Below are 23,061 nucleotides of genomic sequence, written 5' to 3'. Positions count from 1 at the left end.
TTTGAAAATTAGAGGTACTTTGATGTAGACTTCGATGTAAAATCGAAACTCTAAAAACTGCTGGCTTCTAATTATGTGTTACTAGAGTTCTTAAAAACTGATCTATAGCAATAAAACTTTAATTAAAAACTTGATTACTTATTTTACTCCTCAAATTGCAGACAAGCATAGTATTAATGGGTGATGGATCTCAAACATGTTGTGCGCTGGCAAATTCTTTAATAACAAAAAAAAATCAAAAATAATTAAAGAACTTTTTCGGAATATAATCACCATTAAAGTTATTTTATGATTAAAAATTAATAAATGTGTATTCTATTATCATTAATTAAGTTTTTAATTATTCGTTTTTGCTTTCGTATGCATATCAGCGACTGAGGATGAACTTTGAGGGATATCGTATTGTCCTTTTCATTAACGGCATGGTTAGCAAAAGATGGTAACCAACTTAAGATAGATGAAAAAATAATACTGAGTTTTATGCAACTTGGGGGATAAAAACTATACCAAAAAGATAAATGACCTTTATTAAACATTGTTTTGTAATAATTTTTAAAAATCAAAGATGCCTTGATCAAAACATATTTTTCTCCATGGAGTGATCGAATTTCAAATCCAAAGTTCATCTTATGAACTGTTATATTGAAATTAATTGATGCTTTCATATTATTATTAAAATCATCAGACTAGAACACGGTGAAGGCCGACCAACAAAATGCACAATGAGAAACGACACTTTAATGCAGAAAACAGGAATCACAGGAAACTCAGACAAAGTATACAGAGAAAAAAAATTCTAAAAATAAAAAAATAAAAAAACAGGAGGAAATCGTTAGTTAAATAATTGTAATAGCACTCAGTATGTACAGTTTTCCATCTCGAAATATCTACCAACTGCAGAGAGATTAAATTACTTGAGTACAACGGATAATATTAGTTCCCGAGAGGGCTGGGCATCACATGGAATTCTCCGGAAGAATCTTTTGATCTCAGTTTCTAACAGAAATAGGACACAATTCCCGCATTTGCGAGAACTTTAACTTTTATCGTCAAAGTTATAAAACGCTTCACCAAGTCGACTAAATTTGTCTCTAGGGTCGGAAATTCTTGTCTTAGTATCTAAATATATTAGAATTTTTTTTTCTTTCCAATCTTAAGACATACAACAACGGAAAACCATATTTCAGATTCGGAACAATATCTGTTTAAAAAGCGCCACAAACAAATTCAGCAAAAAGTCAGAAGAAAATCCGGACGGAAAGGCGAAGGTAGATTCTGTTTGTTCCGTTTTACAAAGAATCCCTCCACCCACCCACCTCTCTTCTTCTTTACTTCCATAGAAATTGGAATTATGGGAATGAAAGATGAAGAGATGACAGCTTCCCATCAAAGAAGTGTCTCTAGGTTAAAAAAGTAGTCGAAATGATCATTTAAAAGTAAATTTTCAGTGCCTAAATTCTAAGTAAGCCTAACTTTTCGGCCCAAAAGTGTGTTTTTTTATTGTTATTGTTGAAGCGATAATTTCTATTTTCAGTAGTAAGGTAGTTATAGGAAAATGAAAATTTTCACCCTTATTTCATTGAACTGTACAGTTCATGCACAAATTCACCTTCATTATTTGTAGAGACAGTACAATAAATCTGAGCAGCCATTAAATGAGCAACGCCTGTAAGCTCAACATTTTCTTACCCTCCTTAAACCTGAAGTAGCTCTTTAATATCACAATAATTATCGTGATAATTTATGAATAATTATTTACCACTAAATTTTAATGCCATATAAGGAAGTGTTATTTCTGGGTGGCCTCATATCAGTTATCAATCGCACCTGATTTACACACGCAAAAGCGTTTTTATAAACACATATTTCCCCAGTGATAAAATCATTTTCTAGAATGTTTAATTATCCCTTGGTGATATTAATTTTTTTATTCGGAAAACTGATGAGCTTGCTTAGATACATGAAAACAAATTCCGCTCCAGTAAACCACAGCTTCAGGAAGTTCATCTCCAGGCTAAGCAACAAAAAAAAAGTTTTCTTTCCTCTTATCTGAACACAATATCCTTATATCCGGGATTGTTTTTTTCCACAACTAAGCTTCTCTGTTAAAATTAGATTAAAACGAAATACTTAATAACTTCTTAAATACAAGTTGGGGTTTTTTTATTATTATTTCCTTCTGTGTTGGAATCGCATTCCGATTGCTTACCCACTTATTAGGCCGTCTGATACGGACGATTGGGACTTCCTGCCCTTTTTCCGTGTGGTTTACAGCGGAGACATTAGCTTCTGGCCATACTGAAGAGAGAACCATTCAGATGAAAATCACGTCGGAAAACGTGGCCTTCAAAGAGGTCAAGTTCGAGCCTGCTTTTAGAGGATTCGCTTTGCCTTACCTACATACATTTTTTACTCGACTTCTGAAAGATTTGTTTGTTTTTTTTCTCTTGCAAAAAAAAAAAAGCGTTTTTAGAGTAATCTCATGTTACTCGATTGTTTTCTGTTCGACGTTCTCTGTTAATTGACGTTTATTAATTTTTTGTTTAATCAAGAGTTCCTTTAACATGTAATAACTGCTATTTGTATTTATGGAATATGAAAAATAGATTAATTCATTTCTTTAATATTTTGTAAATTTATTGAAAATAAAAAGGGTTTTATAACTATAGCTTTAAACCTGTTCTCTTTATTACGCACATGAACATTCTTAATAGAATCGAGTCCCATGACATCATAGTGCTATTAAAATTATAAATGTTTATGGGATCTATTTCAAATTGCACATTGTCTTTTGCGATAATGTAATTTCAATGCGTAAAATAGATTAATCCATTTCTAAGTTAGTTTTTGATTTATTAAGAGAAAAATGGGTTTATACCTGTTGCTTTAAAACATGTTCTCTTTATTATGAACGTGAGCATTCTTAATAGAGTCGAGTCCCATGACATCATCATGCCATTAAAAATATAAATGTTTATGTGATCTCTTTCAAATTGCACATTGTCTTTTGCGATAATGTAATTTCAATGCGTAAAATAGATTAATCCATTTCTAAGTTAGTTTTTTATTTATTAAGAGAAAAATGGGTTTATACCTGTTGCTTTAAAACATGTTCTCTTTATTATGAACGTGAGCATTCTTAATAGAGTCGAGTCCCATGACATCATCATGCCATTAAAATTATAAATGTTTATGGGATCTATTTCAAATTGCACATTGTCTTTTGCGATAATGTAATTTCAATGCGTAAAATAGATTAATCCATTTCTAAGTTAGTTTTTGATTTATTAAGAGAAAAATGGGTTTATACCTGTTGCTTTAAAACATGTTCTCTTTATTATGAACGTGAGCATTCTTAATAGAGTCGAGTCCCATGACATCATCATGCCATTAAAAATATAAATGTTTATGTGATCTCTTTCAAATTGAACATTAACTTTTGCGGTAATGTAATTACACTTTCTGATTTCTTATGAGAGCTGCGTGTGTATGCATAGGTGATAAAAAGAGTTTTACTTCCTTAGCTTTCAACAAGAGGAAGAAAATCCTGTATTTAAATATTTGATGTAAAAACAAAAGCGGTTTGAATTTCATTGCAACAATGAAATCTATTGCTGCAAATTATGCAAAGAAGTACTTTTTTAAATCAACTTTTTAAAAAATTAAAACTCAAAATTTTAAAAAGTCAAAATTTAAAAATCAAATTTTAATTTAAAAAAAAATTTTAAATCAAATTAAAAAAAATATCCAAATTTTAAAAAAAAGGTACAAAAAGAGTCAACATTTAAGAAATAATTACATAGGAAATAATTTGATATCGTTAAAAAGACAACTTCTTAAATTTTAAAATGGTATTATAATTCATTTCATACAGTAATTGTTTGAAGGGATTATCATGGAAAAGGCGAAAATCTCGTTTAATTTTTAATTCATTTAAACTTTAACTAAAATTTCCAAAAAATCGCCCAGAGGTACGCATTCTCATCCGTCAAAAGTATATATATGTGTCAGATTTGAGAGCTGCTTTAGTCAAATAGTCTGTGTAATACTAACACACACACTTTCATTTATACAGGATCCTTTTTTACTTTTCCATATAAACGAAACAAACAAACTACTGCAATCGTCAGAAAAGGCATACTTGGTCTTATACTACAAACACACATTTCTCATTGCTGGACTCAGGAAATAAAAATATGATCACACACAGCATTCACGATTTTGTCTAAGATTCATAATTTTATGCGAAGAAATGGAGGATAATTCCTTTATTAAGAATTATAAGTGATAATTTGGGAGAGACAATTCTTGCTGATTTGATAGATCTTTGCATATCCATAAGTATTACTTTTTAAGTGCTCAGCATCATATCTTTGTTTGAAGTGAAATTTTGTCATCCTTCGGTTTAATTTTTAAATACATTCTTGCGTGCCTATCAGAATTTTTCCACATATATCTATAAATCTAATCCAGTTTTTTGCACCGTCGTAACAAACTTCGAGAGCACTTTGATATGGAATTGATAATCTATTCCGAACGAAGATAGTTTCAAATTATCCTTGTGATTATTTCTATTGATAATTTAAGCCGAATGATAATAACTAGATATAACCAAACCCGATGTACGGAGATCGTATTGTTTTTTTAGTATACAATCAGTTAAATATTGATGATGAAGCGAACAAATTTTTTTTTAAATGAATGATAATTTTCTATCTGGAAAGGGAAAAATAAACCTAGGCTCGATTGGCTTCATTTATAAACAATATCACTTGTCCACGTTGTGTCGAAAATTTATCAATCGTAAAAAATGATAGATTTTTCAACGATGTTTCTAAATATATATTCTTTTTAATACATTCTCCGAGGCCCCGGTGGCTTACTGGTAAAGTCTTGGCCTAGGAACCGGAGGGTTTCAGGTCAAGTACCGATCCCACCAACGAATTTTCAAGTGTTTGAATAATCTTAATATATATAAATTACATGTCACGTTGTTTGTCCGCGATGGACTCCTAAACTAATTAACCGATTTTAATCAAATTTGCACACCGTGTGATGTTTGATCTAACTTAAAAGATAGGATAGCCCTTTTTTTGAATTTTTAATTAGAATTTTAATTATTAAATAAAAACTAACTTTCCTGCCAAATAAAATTTTTTTCATTTTCCCCACCGCCAAATGAGTACGGCTTCAGTTTTTTTCGCCAACAGTCATGCGGCTAGGCTTAAGATTTTTCGGCTGATTATTTGAAGCGATTCTATTTATTTTCTTAATGTTTGATGCATTTAAAATTAAACATTGTTAATGAATCGATCTTCCAGATTCATTCTTAAGTACTTTTGAATCAAAATAAAACAGAATAAAGGAAATTAAAAATTTCTAATCTGCATAGCGTTACCCCAACTGGCGTAAAAAAACTCACGCATTTGCGTTACCGTAACTGGCGTTGAAAATTCACGCATGCGCATTGTGTTCTGATTGTTGGCATGACAACCATTATCAACGGATAATTTAAATTATTTTTAGGTTAGTTGCATGTTTTTGTAATTAAATTGTATTTATGTTAGTTATATATTTTTTGTATACGCTTATAGTTTTAAGTACATCGTTTTTTTAGTTTTTTTTTAATCTGTTTTCAACCGATTATTTTAAACGATTCGTTTTATTTTATGAGTGTTTGATGCATTTAAAATTAAACATTATTAATTAATCGTTCTCGTCATAATGAATCTGAGAATATTTTGTTGACAAATTCTTGAAATATTACATAAATTAGGAAATATATTCATTAGTGCCCATAAAGTTTAAACGCTCAGTGACTGTTTTCAGTAATCATATTACAAAAAAATACTTTGTTTCAGTAAAAAATATTATTATATTAATTGCAGATTAAACCTTTCCACTTTAATTTATAGTATAAATTCTACGGGAACTAACAGAAAGTTAGAGAGATACATATTATGTTATGACTGAAGGCGTTTATAATATTATGAGTGAATTATATGACTATCAAAATTTGAAGTTTTAAAATATTTTGATGAAGAAGCTATTAAAGCAGGAATTGCATAAAATATTTAATTATTAAAATTTTAACGAACATTAAGATTGGAGAACCGGCTGGTCGCCAAAGGCGGCTAGTATTTTATTATTTATTAAATCACATCCGAAATTTACTTTCTTTCCTAAATATTAGATTTATGTTATTACTGATGTGTTTAATTCAACCTTTTCCTGCTATATCTAACTGCTTCATGAAAGAACGTATGAAGTCAATAAAACGTGTAATGAATAAACGCTCTCTTATAAACTATTTTATATAAAAAAATCTATTGATAAGCAATAAGATCTTTAAAAACGTAATTTTTTCAAACGAATAAACAAATACTGCTCGTTTCAGTATCCTGAGATGACCACTTTTCGACGATTCTATCTCACTAAGGGGCGAGACGCGGAAGGATGAACGCATTTCCGGTATTCTTCATCATTCATTTCCGCCCAATTAGATATTTTATAGTTCATTTTTTTACTTGTGTGCAAGTATCTTGTCGTTCTTGACCCTATTATTTTATTTTAATTCAGTCTGCGAGTAATCCGAGTTAACTTTATTGTTAAATATAAGCATTGCCTTCTTTCATCTTTCCCCTCACCCCTATTTTGGCAATTAAACCCATCCTAACGCATGCGCAAAAGTGCGGAAGGTTTTAGAATCCGTTGGCAAACGATACTTTTCGTTCAATTACTGAATATTCAAATCTTTTTTGCTTACAGAACTAATTATTCAGCTAATTTTTTTTTTTTTTTTTTTTTTTTTTTTGTATAAGAGGTTGACATATTATATCTCTTTATTATCACATCTGCGAATGCCATTTTACGCTTTAACCTTGAGTGCTAACGCTAAAGTTAACTAATTTTGCAATTTAGGTTTCCTTTGTATTTTCACTTTTAACTAAACATTAAAATGCAGGAGAAATTTACACCTTAACTAAAGAGTCTAGATGTTCGGGATCATCTAGTACAAACCCAAATTTTAATTAAACGTACAGGTTTTTCTCAGTCTTTAGTAAATAATCTGCCTTAAAGACTGATTAACTGAATTTGTTTTTAAAAAGTAAGAAAAATTAAATTATATCAAAAGTTGTTGTTTCTTAGAGCACCTGTCATAGACAAGCTCGCTGAAGAATTCAGCGATTTTAAGCCCAGTTTTAGCAACTCTTATTTCAGTAGCGCCGTCTAGGTCCAAGAGTACATCTTAACTATTCATACCTCACAGCCGTTTGCACGGGGCGGACTTCATTCATTCATTTTATTCACAGATCGTAATTTAGACCTGAATCAGAGAAAAGTCCCCTCTCATCCTCAGTGGTAATGCTTCGACATGGAAGATTTTGTGGCTACGACAGATTTATACGTGCACCAGCCACCATGTACATGGAGAGTCTTCGGCTGGCGGGGTTAGAACTCACAACCCAAGGAATGCGAGTCTAACGTTCTACAAACCAGCCTATCCCTTTCTGTATTAAAAAGCAAATTGCAGAGTTATATATTTCTAAAACTCACATCCCACATAAGAGTCAGATCATTGTATAAAATTCCAAATTAAGAATACAGTAAACTTTAGATGATACTCTTTACTGATTATCTGTGATTGTTAATATGAAAATATTATTAAACCAGTAGGAAAGGTCTCCCCGAAACTTGCTCGTATACTTCCGAATATAGGAGTCATCACTTATTCCTCCTGAATAAAAACAGGGCCTTAGACAAGGCCTTCTTATAGTGCTCAGTTTTTTATTTTCAGTATCCCGCAATGAACGTTTTGTGCTCCATAATAAGAGTCACGGAACAAAATCATATAGTAAGTTCTTTCACTTATGTCATTGCGTTTTTAAGTTACCGCATTTACATGAATGCGAAGGGACAACCCAATAGACGGTTAACCCGCAGATAGTACCGTTAACCCGTTAACCGGTACGTTTTCAAGTTATTATGTTCACTTGTTCACAGACAGGCATACTTCCTACGAATGGACTTCGTACAAAATTGGATTTTTTTTTTTTTTTTTTTTTTTTTTTTGACGAAAGAGCCATGGTTTTGACTATGTTGCACCAAACTAGGGTTAAAATCATATCAATTCACAATAATCAGAAACGGATAGTGTACAAAAGTACTTAAAAACAAACAAGTTTAAATGAGTGTATAAAATTTGATGGACTTTAAAAATGCAAACATTTGAGCATGTGTTGTCTTACCAAGTAAGGAAGGTAATGGAGTGTCCCCGTTTTGAAAAAATAGCAAAGGCTGAGCATTGAAATGTGGTCATTTTAACATTATATATTAGACAGACATTTGACAGTCACATAGAGGTGTTTATTCACCTAGCAGCACGTGGAGATGGATGAATCTAGTATGCGCAATGCGTAAACGGGTTAACGCTGTGTCTGCTTTTTGATTCGGTAATGTAGATTCCATTTGCGCATGAGGTGTAATAACATGTGATTAATTGTTAGTTTCTAGGTCCCACTAAAGAAGCATTTTAGTGTGCTTTTTTTTACAACGCTTCCGGGAATAGATGTGATCATATAGAGGTGGCCAACTTAGCAGCCTTGTCTGCCTCCTCATTGCCCAGAATTCCTACAGGAGAGGGCATCTAACAGAATAAAATAGTAAAATCACGAGAAGACAGATGGTTAAAAATATCAAGGATTTTTAAAATTAAAGAATGATTATGAGGATGAAGATGAAATGATTTTAGTGATTAGAATCTGTACAAATAATAAAATTTTTTCCAGGTCTCTCCAAAATTTCCAGGTTTCTGTACAAAACTGAACGGAAATCTATAAATTTGGTCCAATATTTTGATCAATTTGAGGATTATCCGAGGTTATCTGGCCACTTAAATCCGTGGATAATCATGAGTTAATTTAATATTCTGCAGTCAGATCGAACTAATAAGTCATTATTTTATAACGCGATTGCCAAATCTAGCGTGTCTAGTAAAAATAGATTATTAACTGATTTTTTTTAACTGACGCTAATCGTGGTGGTGACCCAGTGCTCTGACCTTAGTCTTCTAAGTGGAAAATTGTCTTTTCATCACGCTACTGAATATCCTGAACGCATTTTCAACACTCCATCATGTCAGAAGCTGTTACCGAGCCATTACACGTTTCGATACATGCTCCGCTCAGGGCAATAGAGAAAGTCGAAAAAATCGAACCTCGCAATTTCCATCAGTTGGTGGCTGGGAATAGGTTGACCCTCATGACCTGATTTTGGTACCATTTTCACTACTCTTTTTTTTTTTTTTTTCTCCTCGCCAATTTCGCGAATTGATTACTCATTGGGTTGTATTCAAAAAAAAAAAAACAAGACCTGATAGTTTATGTATTTTTTATTTATTGCTGTTATTCTTTTTCGCTTGCGTAGGTCGATACTACAAGGAAAAAACCTCACGACTAGAACGCTTCGAACGTCTTTGGCCAGAAATGTTTCGGAAGTACATTGTTGAAAGAAGCACTGGTTTCTTCGGTCTAGCCGCCAACGCAAGCATTGCCATTGTTGATGCAAATTTAGGTATAATAAGCCGGGAGTGGCTCTCTTAAAAGGAGGGTGGATTTCTAGTAGGAGCTGGGAAATGGATTATGATTATGCAACATTTTAAGAATTCGGTATGATTATGCTTATTATCAGAGAAATTTGCTGAAGTAAACTCTGTTATAAATCCAGCGTCTTTGACTCAATGAGTGAATTAAGTGAACAGACTTTCTGAATTTCAAACAATCATTATTTTGATTTTGCACGTTTTCTTCAACGCTAACTAAAAGATATCAAGAATATTTAGTGGTGATTTTTTTAACAAATATATTTAAATAATATTTTAAGAATTTCCAAACAATGAAATAGTTAAATATTTTCTAAATTTTGGAAATCAGGAAGAGACAAACAGTGCATATTTTTACTATCTACAATTATATATTTTGTTATCACTTTTACTATTTTTCCTTCCCCCACTAAATTCTTGATATCTATCAAATTAAGAATTATTATATTATCTAAATAGTAGAATTAAAATTAGTTTAGTTTGGCTAGATTTAACATCCAATTCAAAAGCAGCACTAAAAAAATCCTGGACAGTGGTCAGTTAAACCAAATGGCAGCTGAGTTGCGCCCCCAAACCCAGACTTTCACCTAAACTGAGAAAATTTGTGAAGAAAAGTTCTTCAGAGTCTAATTTTTTGAAAAATAAAATACATTGATTTTTAATTTGAACATTTAATGACACATTAAAAAGGAATAATTCAAGACAGATATTTCGAATCAAAAACACGAGCACCTTAACAAGGTGCAAAAAGGACCAAACTTGGCAAGACCCACTGCTAGAGTGCCCACAAGTGACTCGCTTTATACATATATCAATGATTGAAATTTAAAATTAATTTTACTGTCTAAATTTTTATGAAGTTAAATCTAGTTTCTCTTATATAACTTAAGCTGTTCTGTAATTTGAAAATCTAATCAATCTGAAATTCGTTTAAATAAAATTTATGGCGGGTCCAGGACATTTTTTCCTGTCCATTACTATCAGTTATTCAAACGAAATATCAATTTATATATCCTAAATTTCATTTAATATATAATCAAAGATGGAATGTTCATACAATCGTATCAAGTTTGAACAAACAGACATTCGATTTTTATACACATAGCTAACAATAAATTTTAACATATCAAAAAAAAGTGCAAAACTGTTGACTTTTAAAAGATATATTTAAAATTAGATAAGAAAAAAAACTGCAGAGTTATATTTCTTAACTAAGCTGAAAGATTTATGCGCTTCCAGAAAAATTCATAACAGAAAGGATCGTACAAAAAACGCCATTATTTATCGTTACAAAACAAACAAACTCAACCAGCGTTGCGTAATGAGATTAATCTCGTATCAAGGTCTCTAAAACCTGAGCGCTGACATCTTTCTCAATACCGAATGCCATCTGAGTAAACATACAATAAAACTCACTTTTTCGAATACTGTTATTATTCCAATGTTGCCACCGCAAAATGAAAAATCGTGCAAGTTAAATTTGATGCCATTTCTAAATCGGTTTAAAATGTTGTTATTTTTCATTGAAGAAGTCTGGATTGGTTTCTGACGAGGAAAAGAAAAAAATCGAAATTACGAAATGGTTTCTTTCTTTTATTTTTCATCCAGATCTGTTTACGAATGTTCTTACTGTATGCGGAATGAGTATTGTTCTTTCTGGTTGCTTGATATCGTGACAGATTTGTCATTGGAGCAGCCGGAACATTTCTCAAAGAATTTAAGAAAGAAATTCGAATTCTGAATCTCGATTATGATTAGAATTCCGAGTTCTAATAATATTAATATTACCTGCAAGGAGAACTTTGATGATATTCTTCTAAAACAACTAAGAATTTTAAATTTCGGTGATAATTTTTAAGACATAATTATGACACTTCATTCTTTAAGTATGACAGAATCCCCTGCAAAAAAAAATCTATCTACTAATAAAACAATGAAAAATAATTTCAGCAATAATAAATTAATATAATTATTGCATAATCTTAATTTATAAAAATTTTCTTATCAGTTTTGAATGAAAGCCAAAACAAAACTGAGATTAAAAATAAGAATCGGAAATTTTAAATTAAAAGTCAACAAAACTCATCAAATCCTATTGAATTTTATCTATCGATCAAAGTCAAAAGATAAGAATGTTATTTATTTATGCAAAATATACTTAAAAAAAACATGACAACGAAATAAACACGATAGTCAAATGATTAATCGGCTGAATGAGATATTATGTTCGGTATAATAATTATAAAAGAAAATTTTAATTTTAATAAAAAAAATAGTCTTCAGTGCTAAACTGAAGTATTCGAAACTATTATTTTATATATTTTCTACCTCCTCGTATTTAATTATACTCCTCATATTCTTAAAACAATTTTAAAAAATCGTACGAATATTTCCACTTCATCAAAGGTGCTTCATAATATAATTAAATAGAACCTCTCAGCAGTACAAAAGAAGAATGGAGTTTCTTTTTGTCCAGGAATATAAGAAGTAAGAATAGTATAGCTCCGAAGCCACCATTTTCTCCCTTAAGGTATCAATATGCATACCGAGACAAATTTTTGAAAAATTCCTCTAATAAGCTATTTCAGTTCATTTTCTGGATCAATAACATTGCAAATAATGAAAAATATTGATCAGGAAATTCTGTGCCAATTGAGATTCTGTAAAATGTGTCAATTTGGGCAAAAAGTAATAAATATTGCAACAAAAAGAAAAAGACTGTACAAAATATTTTTCCAAATATTTTTATACTCAACATACTTATAGCTGTGGTGAAGGGAATGATTTAGAATCTAAGAAATATATGCATTTTCAATAAAGTTATAGCTAATCGAATATTTCAGTATTGAAAATTTCACAAAATTCATTGCTGAAGATTAGATTAGGCAGATCTAAAACAAAAACTACTCAGTTTAAAGTTATGTAGCGATTTGGTTATAGCGAGGACCGAACTCGCAAAGTTTGGGTTTGTTGCCGAGTAACAAGACCACAAGCCAAAAGCAATTATTCATGTCTCGTAGCTGTTATCTGGCTTATAAAGCGTCACCACAGTTATATCGCTAGTTCATTGCTTTTGGAACACATAAGGTAACATATATGCAAAATTTCAAAGTAATATATTAATAAATTTTTATATCAATTTTTGCGTATAAATTTTTTTACAAAATCCAAGTTTTTGAAATATTTATTTAAAGTTTTCATTTGACTTGTATTAAAAAATACTTTGTAAATAGAAACAATGGTCAAAAGCAGATGTAATTGCCAATCCGTTTTGGTATAAAAACTACTCAAAACGCATTCTAATACACGTGGCTTGCTAATGTAGCATATTATAAAATAAATTATAATTCAGAGAGGCGTGTATTTAATAAAAAGTTGAAAAACATTCAACTTCCGGTTTCGTTTTCGTTTTCAGCTGCAGTGGTTTATAAAAAATCACACATTTCGGTTTCTATTTAAAACAAACACAGATTTGGAAACCCAAATAAATGGATTTTAAAATAAAACAATAAAAGAATTTGTGAATTTTGTAAAAAAACTGCTTTTTAAAAGTAGACATACTTTAATTTTGTAGAAATTGGAACATCGAGAAGAGAAGTATTGCAATTGCTGAGAATATTCACCAAGATATCGCACACAAAAGTTTAAAAATAATAGAAATTATGGATTAGAAAAATTTCCTTTCTGTTCTCAGTAATCGCAGCTATCGAAAACCTTTTTCTAAAAAAGTTGTTTTTTATGATGATGTGACATTTTTTTTAGTTTAAATTATCTTTCCTTTTTCAATTATAAGGAAATTATGAAGAAATGAGAAATCATTTGTATCTCACTCATTTTCAATGTACAGTGCTTAAGTACATTTCCAATGACTGACTCATTCGTGCAGTGCTAAAAAATTATCGCAAAGAGAAATAAAGTTAACATTTATTGTTTTAAGTTTAATTAAGTCTTGATGGTTTCATTTTCTATTACTTACCATAAGTCATAACGATTGTATGCAGCATAGTTAATGCATTCCATGCCAAATACAGTTAATACAAAAAAGTAATAAATTAAATACAATTAATACAAAAACGTATTTTTTCGCCAATCACTAGTAAAAAAAATTGCATGAATCCCGATTTCGATACAAATATCGCAACAAACAAATTCTTTATATTTAAAATAATTAGGAAAATAAAAGAAATAATTCCCCACTCCAACCACTGGTCTGATTTCATCAGTTTTTATTTCATATGAAAGCTAATAACTCGAGATAAGCCATCAGCGTTTGCCTGTACACCACAACCTATTTTTTCACTAATTTATTAAGCATTTTCACTAATTTATTAAGGGGGGGATCGAGATAGATATTCCAGTCTTAACCACTATACTGATTTCGCAAATTATTACTTCACGATCCTTAGATAAATAAATCATCAGTGGTCGCTTGCCGTCTATCACCTTCGATTTTTATGAAAAGTTTCAAAAAACAATATTTAATTGTACATTCTCTATAGGGCAAAACTTTGATGGAATTTCTCAGCCATAATCGTTATAACGATTTCTCAGTTTGTATCGTATTTGAAAGCTTATGACCCCTAATGGTCAGTCCATACACATATATATATCCCCAGTTTTACAAGATAATAAAATTCTGGCAGAACCCACAATCTAAGCAATTACGAAGATTTCATCAATTATTTTCGCCTCTTTGCAAGCATTACTAATCAGTTAGAATTACCCATATTCACAGAAAAATTATCATTTATACCAATAATAGTGTGTGTGTGTGTGTGTGTGTGTGTGTGTGTGTGTGTGTGTGTGTGTGTGTGTGTGTGTGTGTGTGTGTGTGTGTGTGTGTGTGTGATAGTGTTAGCGGTTTGCAGATCAGACCATTTAATCTACAGATACAATCCAAAATAAATTATTTATACAACAATGTTACTAAATACACATGACTAAAAAAGTATTAACTAAATTAGACTAAGTTTAAGAATTATTAAGAATTTATTTTGTTTTAATGTTGGAACAAAATTAAGGAAAAGAAATATAAAGCAAAAAATAAACAATTTTTCAAATAGTAAAATAATTATTCTTACAGAAAATATAAAATCTAACATGGATCCCAAATTTTAATTGGCTTCAAGGCTTTTCTGGCAAACTGATTTCAATGCTTTATCTGATGATAATTTCCATATTTTTTTCCCTTCAATTTTCATTTTTCTTTAATTAATACATTTTGAAATATTTATGTTTCTCCTTGAAAAACATTTTGTTTTCTTCCATTTTTCACCAAAAACATTTTTATTCACTTCTTCATTCTTTTAACCCTTTCTAGGGCCGTGGGAAGTATGCTTCCCACCAAATTTATCAATCTTTGTATGAATTTATGTAGGTTGGCATAAGTTCTGACAAATTTTTTAGAAAGACAGAAACTTAGATGCTTTAGTTCTTTATTTTACACAAAATGATGTGTCTTGATTTGATACTTAATTATTAATTAACCAAATTAATTAATTAATCAAATTAAATTTATCTCATAAGCTAAATGAATCCCTTTTCTTACTTTAATTTCAAGCCTAAAAATATTTTAACATAATATGACTAGAAAAAAATGGCCCTTTAAAGGGTTAAACTACGTATGTAAAAAATTTGGTAATGATTCGAGCTTCCAAATAATTCGAAAATACTTTGGGTAATTTATGAATCCAAACAATAAATAATAAATTGAACAATTTCTGTTTCTTAAGATGGATGCAACATTGTATCCCTCTCACAAGAATAAGCATTTTATTATTAAATGAAACATATATTCAAATACCGTTATTTTCATGCGCATAATAAATAACAAAACGATACAATACATTTTCTGCTAGAGATTCATAATATTTTAATTCAGACTAATTATTTTGTAATGAATTTCGCTGAAACCACATAATGAACGCAATACAACTCCATGCGCATTCAGAGTTCAACAGGTGTGTAAACTTCTGGAAAAATCATTCTGGGTCTGATGTCAACAAATGGGCGGAATGTCATCGAAAATGATTACCTTTAACATGAATCAGAATCATGCATCGTCATTTAAAGCATCCACGCGGATAGAAGCAGCCATTGTGATATCAAACCATCAATTACTAAAGCAAATCATTATTGCTTTGGGTATTTTTGCACAAAAGTGAGGCAGCGTTTACTTTCTTTATTCTCCCCTTCCCCTGAAATGAATATTACACCCCTTCCGCGAGCTATAGCTCAGACATCATATTAATAGTATTAACTTAATCATATCAACTAAATTTGATCTGATTCTATCGCATCAAAAGAAAGGTTTATATTAAGCTAGTCGATTCAGGTGACCAGCTGGTTATATTTGATTTCAGATAAATCGTTTATATTTAACTTTCAATCTATAATTCCACCAAATTGTGTTGACTTAAGGTATTTGTTTATCTACGGAGAAACTTTTTTTTTTTGAAAAAATCCCTCTAATGAGCCATTTCAGTTCATTTTCTGGATCAGTGTGATTGAAAATAATGACAAATATTGATCAAGAAATTTTGTGTCAATTGAGATTCTGTAAAATGTGTCAATTTGGCGAAAAAATAGTGAAAATTGCAAGGAAAGTAAAACACTCTATAAAAATTTTTATTGCACCTATTCCAATTATTTTTATGCACAACATACTTACAGCTATGATGAAGGGAACGAACTAGAATCTAAGAAATATATGCATTTTCAAAAAAGTTATAACTAATCGAGTATTTCTGTATTGAAAATTTCACAAAATTTTAGTTGGAAATTACATTAGGCAGCTCTAAAACAAAAACTACTCAGTTCATTGTTATATCCCTTGTTCACTGACTTTGGAACACTTAAGGTAACATATATGCAAAATTTAAAGGTAATTAATATATTAATAAGTTTTTTAAAGTATCGTGTTTTGCGTATAAAATTTTTTACAAAATCAAAGTTTTTCAAAAAATTCAATTAAAAATTTCATTTGTCATATATTAAAAATGCCTTGAAAACATAAACAATGTTCAAAAGCGGATGTAATTGTCAATCCTTTAGGCATAAAAACTACTCAAAACGTATTCTAATACGCGTGGCTTGTTAATATAACATATTATAAAATAAATTATAAATATAATTCAAGAGAGGCGTATATAAGATAAAATGTTGAAAAACATTCAACTTTCGGTTTCGATTTCAGTTACAGTGGTTTATAAAAATCACATATCTCGTTTTCTTTTATCGCAAAATTAAAACAAACACAGATTTGGAAATCCAAATAAATAGGTCCAAAAAACAATAAAAAATTGTAAATTTTGACCAAAAACTGAATTTTAAACGTAGACAGATACCTTAAGCTGTGTTATTATAATTGAATTTTACATATGCTCGGTTTATTATGTACATATAATAAATTTTCTGTTCTGTCTTTCTAATGAAGACCAGTTACTGGGCATCATGACGTTATTAAAAATGTAAATATTCGTCTCATTTACCTTTAAAATACGCGTTATTTTAACTTCATTTTTTTTATTTGTCTTGTAAGCTACATGGATATAAACTTCACAGATATAAAATAGAATCCTTCTTCTGTAACTTTAGCGGTTATATATTTCATTTAACAATGGTTTGAATTTCAGAAAAACAATGTAACCTATGGTTGGAAATTAGAAAAAAAAAATAACAGCATTTCGGAAATAAGGAAAAAAAATTAGAAAATTAGGAAAAAATTTCAATAAAACGATAATTTTTTAAAATTTGCCGAAATCCAAAATAAATAAACAAAATGCACGACTATTAAATTGGCATCATTTAAAAGACGATTTTTTTATATTTTGATACGTTGCAAAATTGAATTTTTGTGAGATAATATTTTCGAAAGTTATAGCGGAAAAATTGCAAAATTTAATTGAATTTTTAATTTATTAAAATTTTTTAAAAAATCGCTCCCAAGTGCACATTTTTATCCTTCAAGATATGCATGTGCCAAATAATATATGCCAACTTTTTGTTAATTATCATAGCCTTTAACTTGGTGAAAATTAAACTTGAAAAACATTTCATTTTTAGTTTTTGAAATTGTTAATATTTAACAATATTTAGCATCTTAATAACTCGAAATTATTAAGTGGTGATAAAATGCTTCCGTGAGCAAAAACATTTCTTCTCTTTTTCGTTAAAACAATGAAAAGTCAAAAAATAAAGAATAACACATTATTCCTATTCAAAATGTTTGAGAAAATTATAGGCAAAATTAGGCCAGCCTAGAATATTTGAAAACAATAGTATGCACTTTGCGCCTCAATATTCAGTTACATGTTTACATGGCATGCACAAATGAGTTTGTTATACGACTCACATGAATTAATTACTAAATACAAAAATTTCTATTATGAGAATAATGAATGCCGATATTCAGCAATCATATCTTTTAGAACACGTTCTACATTCAATACATAAAATTTGAAATTCAAGCTCAGATTATAATTATTTAATATTTCAATAAGATTATTTTTCGAATTTAATGGTCATAAATTAGAAATAATAAATTAGAATAATCATAAATTAGAAGTAATAAAATAGAATAGTCATAAATTTGAAATAATGGTCATAAATTAGAAATAATAAATGGTAAATAAAATTATCGATTTAATGAAATATTGATACATAAAATACATTTAATACTACATTACTACATTTAAATACTATTACTAATACTACATTTAAATACTATTACTAATACTACATTTACTACATATACAACAATACTACATTAGTATACTACATATACTACATTATTATTAATAAATACATTTACTACATATACAATAATACTACATTAGTATACTACATATACTACATTATTACTAATAAATACATTTACTAATACTACATTTAATACATAAAATTTGCAATTCACGCTCAGATTATAATTATTTAATATTTCAATAAGATTATTTTTCTAATTTAATGGTCATAAATTAGAAATAATAAATTAGAATAATCATAAATTAGAAGTAATAAAATATAATAGTCATAAATTTGAAATAATGGTCATAAATTAGAAATAATAAATGGTAAATAAAATTATCGATTTAATGAAATATTGATACATAAAATACATTTAAATACTATTACTAATACTACATTTACTACATATACAACAATACTACATTAGTATACTACATATACTACATTATTACTAATAAATACATTTACTAATACTACATTTAATACATAAAATTTGCAATTCACGCTCAGATTATAATTATTTAATATTTCAATAAGATTATTTTTCTAATTTAATGGTCATAAATTAGAAATAATAAATTAGAACAGTCATAAATTAGAAATAATGGTCATAAATAAGAAATAATAAAATTGAATAGACATAAATTAGAAATAATTAATTGGAAAAGTTATAAATTAGAAATAAGAAATGGTAAATAAAATTATCTATTTAATGAAATATTGATCAGTTTTCGGATTTTTTTCTGACCGAAGCTACTGAACTTCACTGAATATTTTTTTCAAATTGAAATCAAACTAAATGTTATCTATTTTCTTAGAAGAAGGTACCGAGCTGTTGATAATTATTATTAGTTATTAAATAGTATATCAATCCTATAATTACTAGATTAGGTCTATTGGCTAATAAGCATAAAGGCTACATATCCCTGATTGTAGAATAATAATTAAATCTTGTATGACCGCCATCCATTCAGTCAGTCAGAAAGTTTAGCAAAAATGTTTTTAACAAAGCAAGCAATACTTTCAACCTTTTTCAAATATCGATCCTTGTTTTCAATAAGGATCGGGGAAATATTTTTATTAATAAACTTGATTGTTTAATGCCTGAATCTCTATCTCTACTAATAATAAAAGTGAATATGTGTGTCTGTAAGTGTATCTGGTTGCATCTGTATGTATTGTCTCTCTTTTTTCTTTTTTTTTTGCTGTTATTGTTGGTTGTGGGAGAAGAGGTGGTTTAAGAGTTGACTTTTCTGAAAATACTAATTATAATTATAATTAATTGAAAACTAAACAAAATTTTGATATTTTTTCACCGTAACTTCTAGAAACATTAATACTGTAACTCGAAATTAATTTTTACACAATTTGAACTTTATCTTTTTGATTATATCAATTTAATTGTCGTGCGAAATTTTCCTAAACGTTGCCAATTTTTTTTCAATTATTTTCATGTATAACTTTAAATGATAGATTTCATTACTAACATTCTACCAGTTATTTCGTGAAATATTTAATTGCGTGATTTTCTTATGTTGTTCAAAGATAAAGAAGAAGAATCCTGTTTAATAAGTATGTAGTTTACATAAGTTTTTTTTATAAAGAATAATACGTTTAAGTCACATCCCCCGGGGTCGCCACATAATTGAGAATGAGAAGCTTCTGGCATGGTGGTTGGTTCTCACCACCCCTGTGGGTACACGAAAAGATGGGGATCTGGCTCCTCCCATCGTTGACGGGACGTACTTCCTTAGAGAAAGTTTGTACCTTGGCCGGTGATGGCCCTTAAGTTTCAACCACAGTTCCCGCCAGTATTGCTGTAACGGCGGGTCGGTATTTCAGTTTTTTATCAGCGTGTCTTCGATGTGGCTCGGAGATTCAGTAATATGACTTTAAGTTAAAGTACTGCCAAAGTCAAGTTTAGTTTACTTTAGTTATATTAACGTCAAGTTGTAAAGCAACACTAGGGCTATTTTGGGACGGACCTCGTCATTTTGAACAGCGGTCAGATGACGAGGACGACACCTGAGCTGGCACCCCCCACTCCACACCACACCAGCGGCAGGACGTTTGGCATGACGAATTTAACATGAAACAGACCCCCTTACACGACGGTTCTTCGGTGGAATCGGGTCTCGAACCGATAAAGTCAAACAACAGATAATAGTGATGTCCGGACAGCACTATGATGTCACTTTTTACTATGACGACATTTTTAGGTTAGTCCACACACAAAATGAAAAGAAAAGGTGTAAAGCTATTTAAAAAACAAGATCTTGATGTATGATTTGATGCTTGTATCTTTTGAGGAAAGTGAATCAAGAATATTAAAGTATAAATAAAAGATTTAATTCAAAGTAAATATCTAATCCTTAATATAAAACAAGAAATGCATGAGTTTGTCAGTCACAAAAACAGTGAATTGGCATGAAATTCGCACAAGATATTCTTGGGGAAGTTTTTAGGAAGATAAGAAAGAGGGAAGTGTAGATTATCGTTAAGGGTAGGTTTATGAAAAACTTTTCAATATCATAAGCAATGATCAATAAAAAATGAAAAATATTGTTTCAGACATTTATGAAAATAAATATGAAATAACAAGGTTAAAAAATTGAGATGAATCAAAAATGAATTTGAATTTATCCCGATATAAGTAAGGTAATAAATCTAGTATTATGCAATATAAAATATCTGAAAATTTTAAAACTTGCATTATTTTGAAAATTAAGATTTTCGCTCGCACTTCACAAAATTCAGCTATTTGAACAGAACATAAAATAATATTCAATATGCGTTAGTTACAGAAATATTATTCGAAAATAATTATGAAATTCTAATGTTTTATGAAAAAAACAATTAAAAATCATGCCATATTTAATTAAATAATTAAATTGAAATAATTGATATATTATTTTGATTCAATATGAATGGGGGTGTATTTTCTGCGCCAAAGTAATTAAATATCCAGTAAAATCTCGGCAAAAATTCATTATCGTCTTAACAAATATTTTCCCCTGAAAATGATTAGATAATTGTTATTAAAATAATCAGGAATTCTGACAATTTCAATCTTTTGCAGTTGGAGTATCAATATTGTATCAATTGTTGCATCAAATAATGGACAAATACAAAGACTTGTATTTTCAATGTTACATTATGTCACTACTCTCCCCCAAAATACAGAAATAAAAATTTGTATTTTGAATACTGAATTGCATCTTTTCAATATTATGCTTACAGACCAAAAACAAACGCTTTGATTAATCAATGTTTATCTTATAATTTCCACATTGTTTCTATAAAATAAAAACAAACACTTTGATTTTTTTACTATAGCATTCCATTATTTCAATTTTACCTTTAAAAAAAACAGAAGCAAGTGCTTGGATTTTCTTTTTTATTTATAACTTCAGTTACATTATGTTCCAAGCTACAAGTACTCAGAATCTTACTTCTAAATGGAATGGATTCAATGTAGCCCCTAATGAATATTTGCAAACACTATCGACTATCGAAAATCAATCTGAAGAAATGATAAACTTAAGCACTCCCGTACTGTTGATGAAAAAGGTCTCGCGAAGCCCTCTAGGATGTCAACCTCTGTAAAAACTGTAAACAAAATAAAAAAGGCAGTACGTACGTGTCTTGCCGTAATCTGGATGCTCCAAAGGTGCGTCTTTGAACCTTCCCGTAATCCAATAAGTTTGCTTATGAGGAAAATTGAAGCCCATATTTAAAGTAATAAGGCCCGATGAGATTGAACTTTTCGATTTCCATGCGTAGCACCTGTGTTGGCCACGAAGAGAAGAGCTTCCAACAGGTGTCCAAACACTCCATTTTTGTGACGCATCGCATGCAGTCACTTTTTAGCATACGACATGGAATTCCTTCTGTGCAGACGTTTTCTTCTGTGATTGTCAACATCTACGTTTAATCATGCGCATGACAATGACCTGCAATGTGAGGATGCATCCATATTTGATGGCGATTGGATGCAAAAATATGGATAAGTAGAATTTTGAGCACCTAGGTTTTGACAGGTCTTAAGTTCCAATAAACTTAATTAAATTTTATTATTATGTTTGCGGAGCTGTACTGTGAAAAGTAAATCTTATTATTATGCCGTGTAAAACTACAGGCTGTAGCTTGGCTTGTTGCTTCAGAATGCTGCTTCATAAATATTAAAATGCACAACACGAAAATATATGCTTCATTTTTTATTGTCCTGGCATTCGTAGTTTGATGCCAAATGATGTAATAATGTTTAATGGATTATTTTACATAGAATAACTTATTCATATATCTGATTTAATAGTAAAAATTAATAACATGCGTTTAAGCTGTGAGTGCTTCTTCCGCATGGACATTAACGTAAAGGTATTAAAGAATTAAAGGACTCAATTCATCTACACCCTTATCGCCACGGTAAAAGTGCGAAAAATGGATATTTTCCCTCTTCTTATAAGTCATTTTACCAAGGTCACAAACACTTAGATCACAATATTGTTCAGAACACTTAGTTGCAGCAATTTACTCCCCTCTTTCGTTAAGATTCCATATAAGACAGATTAAGCTTCACAATAGAGTGGGAGTTATGGAATAAAGTTGATAAGTAAATAGATCTGTACTATAGAAGCAACCTTTAGTGTAAAAAACGTGAAGAAATAAGTAAATAGATCTGTACTGCATCAGCAACCTTTAGTGTAAGAAACGTG

General features: G+C 29.8%; 1 protein-coding gene across 2 annotated transcripts in view; it reads right to left on the bottom strand.

Moving 5' to 3' along the window:
* The window catches only part of LOC129960568 (aquaporin-9-like), a 119,407-nt gene extending 97,264 nt beyond the window's left edge, over positions 1 to 22,143 (bottom strand). Inside the window, exon 1 of one of the 2 annotated variants that reach the window (XM_056074070.1) lies at positions 21,987 to 22,143. In XM_056074070.1, the coding sequence (XP_055930045.1) occupies positions 21,987 to 22,077 (91 nt within the window). In that variant the 5' untranslated portion in view covers positions 22,078 to 22,143. The remainder of the gene's footprint in view (positions 1 to 21,986) is intronic. The other variant, XM_056074086.1, reaches the window with a different exon arrangement.
* Between the last annotated feature and the right edge of the window lie 918 nt (positions 22,144 to 23,061).

This window comes from Argiope bruennichi, chromosome 2 (genome assembly GCF_947563725.1).
Source record: "Argiope bruennichi chromosome 2, qqArgBrue1.1, whole genome shotgun sequence".
NCBI lineage: Eukaryota > Metazoa > Arthropoda > Arachnida > Araneae > Araneidae > Argiope > Argiope bruennichi.
This window is presented reverse-complemented; position numbering and strand designations above follow the sequence as displayed.